We start from the raw sequence: 6,796 nt of genomic DNA, 5'->3' as shown, positions 1-6,796 counted from the left end.
CTCTGCTGGTAGAAAAGATGCTTTCTAATGGCTTAGCCCTTCTAGCTAAGCTGATATTCCAGGCTGCACTGTCTGGCAGACTAGGGAACTTGATTTGGAACAATGAGATCCAGTCATGCAGTGAGGAGACTAACTCGCATCCGTTATAACACCTTTTGAGGCAACTCATTAAATCAGTCTGGCTGTGAAGTCCAGCAACTTGATGGCATTAATCTAATGTCTCATCCCAGCCCTGAGGTTATCAGTGGACAGCTGTAATTACAATTGATTGAAAAGACATTTTCACAGAGGAGTTTCTGTTTCCAGGAATTCAGGTATTTCTGAATATTTTTCCTGTGTTGCCCAGCCCAGTGATTCCAATCTTATTATCTCCTGGCAGGCATATGCAGCTTTTTAGTAATTTGAAATCAAGGTATGAAATTGGCAATATTCTGATGACAGCCAAGGTACAAAGTTAAGCTCTAAAGACAAGTTCACATGGTCTTTTAATGGCACTGTATCTACCTTCTGCAACTTCCTACATCCTCTCTATAGGTCGGGGAATGTGGTGAGAGGCTCCTGCTTGGGTCACTGTCACTCCAGCTGTGACACTGGACTGGTCGCTGTTTCTTGACCTCTTCCCTTTTTTCTTCCTTGATGGACTCCTCAGAGTCAGAGGACAGCTCGACCACTTCTGGGGTCCGCTCAGCTAGCGGCTTAACGTACCCAACAATGACACAATTGTCTGAGGAAGAGCCACTGTCGTTTGAGTCAGCATTAGCCTGTAACTCAGTCTGCAGCTTGCTTCTTTGGCTCCCTGAAGCAGAGTCCTCGTCAGAACTTTCTGATGACTCCAGAGGAGAAGCTATGGTTGCACGAACCTCTTCTGAAATGGAATACGAAGGGCCCGGAGTTTCGTCATCCCACGGGGCCTGACCAAGACCAGGAACAGACAAACTATTAGCCGGCCCTTGCGAGTACGCCACATCTGGAGATATTGTAATAATTGATGAGTCTGAGTGGCTTCCTTCCTCATATGATGGTGCAGGACAGTCATAATTGGCGTGTTGATCGTATGCTTCTAAGTTAAAAGGACAACGAGCAAAACTGATGAATTCGTGCAGGAAGTGTTCCGTCCGATTCAGCAGAAATGGCTTCAGATCGTCAGCAAAGGCCTGGCTTTCCAGATCGTACCTGGTTACGTTACTCATGATGATGTGCTGCACAATATTGATCAGAGACCCGTGGGCACCAAACAGGACCGTAAGCTCTCGCTTCAGCCAAGGAACCAGGCGGTGAAGGCAAGCAGGGTTGCGGCGGAAGAACTTCGGCCGAAATCTCTCGGTATCGGCCGCCCCCTGGATGCTGCGGATGCGCACGCCGGTGCGGTACAGAGCCCCGGCGAAAGCGATCATGTCCTCCTCCTGAATCTGCCGCAGAGATCTGCCCTCCGCGCTGGCCTTCCTCCTTGAGGCCAGCCTCCTGAGCATCTGCTGAATCTCTCTGTGCCTGTGTTGCGCCGGCTCGCTCGACAGCCCTTCAAACAACATCCCGTTGTCCGGAGGGGACGGCATCCTCCGGGAAGGGGAACCGCGCCTGCGGCGTTCCCTCGTTAAGGTGGTGCGGTAACGAAACCTCCGGCCATCGGGGCTGGCAAAAGAGCTTGTTTCTAAAGGGCTGAGGACGTACTCCTTGAAGTCGTCTTCAGCACGAATCGTATGGAAGATGGAAAAGAAGGGCTGCTTGCAGAGCGGGCATTCTGCTTTGTTCTTGGACCACTCTTGGACGCAGCGGAAGCAGAACCTGTGCAAGCAGCGATCCAGATATGCCACATTGTCAAATCTGTCCAGGCAGATGGGGCACTTGGAGTCCGGAGATGCATCTGTCGGCAGCTTACTGGTGCTGGCTTTCGGAGAAAAACTGCTGTTTTCTGCAATCTCTCAGCTAACAGAAAGCACCTAGTACCTCCCACATTTTAGGATTACCATTTGGCAAGTGAGGTCATCCCTGCTGCAAAGCACCTTGGAGCATGAGTCACATCCTGACCTGTGAAGGACAGGCTGAGTTTACTCACTGAGACAAGGAGTTTTTCCAAGCAGATGCTCTGTGTGCATCTCTGTTCTTGGCTCTTAGCCAAAGGGTGCTCACAGGGTCCCAGCTTGCAGTAGAGATTATAGGGTCTTTCTCTTCTTTTTATTTTATTTTAGTTCCCTGCAGTCTCAAGGATAGTCTTAAGCAACCATCTCATCTTGATGTGATCTGCAGGCAGCTGTCAGATGGCAGCATTGCTTACTGAAATGTGAATGGGAATTGAGTCAGAAACTCAGAAAGCAAAGGTTTAGCTTCCCAACCACTTCTTTAAGCCAATCAGTTCTCACAATCAAGTGAGCTATTTTACTTTATAAAATAATCATGTTCTAAGGCAAAAAAATAAAATAAAATTTGTTTTAAAAGAAAATTATTTTTGTCTAAGCAAAAACATAGACTCAGTCTTCTGGACATGAAAGGAGTCTAAATATAGAGTCTAAACCAGCATTATAATCTAAAAGACCAAGTATGTACACCAAAGGAACAGAATATTTGCAAAATTGCATGCTCCTTTTGAGGAGTTCTCTGGGTAACAATTGGAAGAGAAGATAGAAAGAAATTCAGTATGATCTGCAGACTTTCATTTCTGAATGGAATAATATTTAATATTCCCTGGCACAGGCTCTTCTATGTAAAGCCTTCAAGCTCTGAAATGCACTGCCTTCTACCAGCAAGCTGTAAATCCTCCCAGTCATTCCTCATGCTCCTGCAGGGCTGCACATCCACTGGCCAAACAGCGGCCACATTAGCAACCTGACACCTTAAACAAATTCAATGCCTGCCCTTTGGTTGGCTGATGGCAAAGAAGCAAGTTAAACTGGAAAGGTCAAGTGGAAATCTCTGAACAGAGTGAGCCATATTGCAGACACAAAGTAAAGCGAGCAATGAGTTCTCGAGCTATGTGAAAACTGGGTCAAAAGGGCCCGAAACAGAAGCTGTTAGGCAAAGTGAGAAACCAAGGTTGTTATTTCAAAGGCTGTCCATGTGGCAGTATCTCTCTGTGGCCGGGATGTGCTTTTCTTTTGGCTCTGCTCAAGACTGCAGGCAGTTTTGAACTGTAAGCAGAGGTTGTATAAAGCAGATGCAAGCTCCATGTGCAAAAACAAGACGGTGTGTAGGGAAAAGCAGGGAGCAGAAGCCATGTGCAAAAACAAGAAGGTGTGCAGGGAAAAGCAAAACCAACAATCCTGATAAAGGGCAGAAATTACATCACATGCTTTCACAGATAGGCAAGGACAGCATTGAAAACCTTCCACACTCACTAACAGGACACATACTCAGAACTTTTAACCTTCCAAGGATTTCATGCATATTGTCCTCTTAAGTCACAACGTTTAAGCGTCCAGCCTGTCCACACCATGACTAAACCTGCCTCAAAAGAAGAGCAATGAAACCAGAGGTGACTCCATCCTCCTCAAAGAAGGGTGGTAGCACGACAGTGCTTACAAGAATCCCTGTAACACCCTTTGGTAGGCATTTCAGAACTTACAAAGGTGGTGCTTTGTGATCCTGGGCAGCTTCTGGTCCTTCATTGCAATGTATTCAGAGCACACAACACTGAGTGTAGAAACAGGGAACCTTGAAAAAAGAGATGCATGACAGGTGTGAACACTAAGAAGACAACCCATCCTTTCCCTGGTGGAATGCAATCAGAAAAAGCATTCCAACCCAGGACTGCAGGAACTGGTGTAAGACAATAGCAGAATCCTGCACTGAAAAATTTACCTGGAAATTTGTACAGAAATACTAAGGGCACAGTGGTTTTACTAGAAGCCGTAGCCAGTTACCCCAAATTATCTGTCCTTACATCTTGAAAAAAAAAACAGCCAGCACTTGTGAACAGGGACTGAAGTGACATCCTACTGTAACAGCAGCTTCTTTTAAAGAGGATGAGCCAGGTCGAGTAGAGACCATAAGGGAAAGAATAACAAAGGTAATTCACATTCTGTCTTGCTTCCATAACAGCTGAGCCCTGCACACAGAAAGGCTTCTGGGGCCCCCTCCTCTGCTCCTTGTATGCAGTGGAAATGCTGCTTTTATTGTATGCTACATCATTATGTTGCAGCTGGAGAAAGAAAAAAAAGCCCTTTTTGTACTTGCCTATAAATGGTCAGGTCATGAAAGAAATAAATTGCAACAAATTATGAGGTCCTACTCAAACTGCAGCTCTCTGCAAGCACAGTATTCCCAGGTAAGCAGCCACTTGCCCATTTATTTAATCTTTCTTTTTTTTTTTTTTCCTTTTGTAATTAAATATACTTTAGACATCTAAACAGCCAATATGGAACAGCCTGGTTTTGAAAGCCAGCATGCTCTGTAACTGCGGCAAGTTCTCAGAGTCAGGCTGATGCTGCAAGGCATGAACTGCACATTTAAGTTACATAAGCAACTTTCACTAGAGAATATATAAAATGTCAAAATCTGGTACTATGCCTTATGTTCCTCTGTTTCAGAGTCTAAAAGTTAAAAACTGCTGCAAAAGCACCAAAGGTTTTCAGTCACAAAGATGCATGCTTTGAGCTTTAGATAGTTGAGAAGCCTTTTAAGATGAAACTTGGTGATTTGAGAAGGTTTAAAGGTTTGATGTTTTTATTTAATTTATTTAATTTTAGCATTCCTGGAGTTTGGAAAGTTAGGAGTCCATCTGGATTCCACAGTTTTAAGATTTTTTTTTTTAATTCTGAGGTAAAATAACTTTCCTTGATATTCACAAAAAGGCAGTTTACAAATATAACCACGTGTGCTTTCCTTTGGACACATGGACACATGATTGAACTGGCTGCCAGCAAAACAGGCTGCCAAATGCTGAGAAGGTTTGCAATCAGTCTGCAATGAAAAAATATATACCCCCTCCACCAAAATTTACATGGCATAGTACTACATAAAGAGATAACATAATCATTGAGCAGAAAGCAACCACATGAAATAAATGCAGCAAATATTTGCTTATCCAGCCACTAAATAAGGAAAACCTAGACTGAGTGAGACAAAAATGGAGAGTCCTTATTTTTCATATGATACAAACTATTATCATTCTCTTCCTTAAAAAGCCATGTGAACAAGTTGAAGTTACAGTGTGGTGGAAGGCAAGCACAAGCACACTCGTGCTGTGCCACATCATGTTTGTTGTGTTTTAAAGGCAAGTTAGCTCATTTCTTCCAGCACTTGTGAAAGCAGGAGAAAAAACAGATGACGGTGGGGCAAGAAGAGAATTTGAAATATAGAAACAGAGCAAACCCCCATTCTCTTCTTCAAGTTTCAAAGGCATCCTCATTTGCATTTCCATAACTGAAAATTGAAAGTGCACGTTTACTTCTACCCTTTCAGATGTGATATTGTACAAATTCAAAATGGGCCCATAATTCGAAGAGACACAACCTGGAGTCTAAGCCACCCCTGAAGTACCAGCAGAACAAAACCTGCGCAGGGATACAGCAGCCAAGATCAGTACATAGCAGCAGGTCAGCCCCTCTGCTTGGTCTGAGGTGCCTGTACTTCAGAGACTGTAAAAATAGACAGTGGCAGGTTTTTAAGAAAGCACCAGCATCCTGTATTGCTGCAGGTTAATGATATTCTGTTAAAGCCATATGGATCAGTGTCATGCAGACACCAAGGAGGAAGGAGAAGGGGACAGGGTGATGATGAAAACTGAGACAGGAGAGTGGGAAAGCTGAGGAAGAGAAGAAGAGTAGCTGCATCTCCACTGGTCTCTGCAGCTATTGCACAGACTCAGGAGCTCATCCTGAAAATGGCAATTTAATATGCCCACACCCTAGGCCCAGATAGAAACACTGTTCCAGTATCTGCTCCCCACAGGGATTCCCTATCTGGCGCAAGGTAAAGAGCAAATCAAGCTCTGGCTGAGCATCCCATAATACAAAACTAATTCCTCAGATACTCCTTTGGACACCAGCCACCTTTTGTGCCTGATGCCAGACCCTGGGTAATGCAGCATCAGCTCCTTATGGCCCTTCTCTTTGGCACAGGAAGACGCTGGGTGCCGCCTGTGCTGTGAGGGTGCTGTGTGGGGAGGAGGCCAGCAGGCACAGCTTTGCAGCCCACCTTGAACCGGGGACGTATCCATGCAGAGACACCAGAGTCAGACAGCACTTCACATCAGGTGAGGCACCCCTCTAAACAGGCTTCAGGTTATGTGCAAAACTTGGTCATCATTTATGCAGGCGTATACGAACGAGCAGAAAGAGATGGTCTGTGCGCTGGTTTTGGCTTGGGTAGTGTCCACTTTCTTCACAGTGGCAGTATAGGGCTGGGTTTTGGATAGGTGATGAACACAGGGTTGAAAACACAGGAATATTTTTGTTATGGCTGAGCAGGGCTTAAACAGAGCCAAGGTCTTTGCTGCTCCTCACCCATGCCACCAGCGAGGAGGCTGAGGGAAGGAGAAAGGCACAAGGAATTGAGGGAACACAGCTGCGACAGCTGACGCCGAATGATCCAAAGTCCTATACCTTATGGTGCCACGCTTAACATATAAAACTGGGGGAAGAAGAAGAAAGGGGAGGAAGTTCAGTCATGGAATTTGTCTTCCCAAGTCATCCTTACACAGGATGGGGCCCTGCTCTCCTGGAGATGGCTGAACATCTGGCTGCCTATGGGAAGCAATGAATTAATTCCTTGATTTGCTTTGGTTCTTTTACTTTCCCTATTAAACTGTCTTTATCTCAACCCATGTGTCCCTTCCTGCTGTAAAAGGGGAGTTGGGGAGGAC

General features: G+C 45.2%; 1 protein-coding gene across 1 annotated transcript; it reads right to left on the bottom strand.

The window, feature by feature from the left end:
• Positions 1 to 500: 500 nt before the first annotated feature.
• On the bottom strand, positions 501 to 6,441 carry LOC115915755 (E3 ubiquitin-protein ligase Topors-like). Its single transcript, XM_030969434.1, has 2 exons — positions 6,438 to 6,441; positions 501 to 1,909 (listed from the first exon to the last, which is right to left on the bottom strand). Exons 1-2 carry the CDS (start codon positions 6,439 to 6,441, stop codon positions 501 to 503), a joined length of 1,413 nt encoding a protein of 470 aa, XP_030825294.1.
• Between the last annotated feature and the right edge of the window lie 355 nt (positions 6,442 to 6,796).

This window comes from Camarhynchus parvulus, chromosome Z, assembly GCF_901933205.1.
Source record: "Camarhynchus parvulus chromosome Z, STF_HiC, whole genome shotgun sequence".
Classification (NCBI taxonomy): Eukaryota; Metazoa; Chordata; class Aves; order Passeriformes; family Thraupidae; genus Camarhynchus; species Camarhynchus parvulus.
This window is presented reverse-complemented; position numbering and strand designations above follow the sequence as displayed.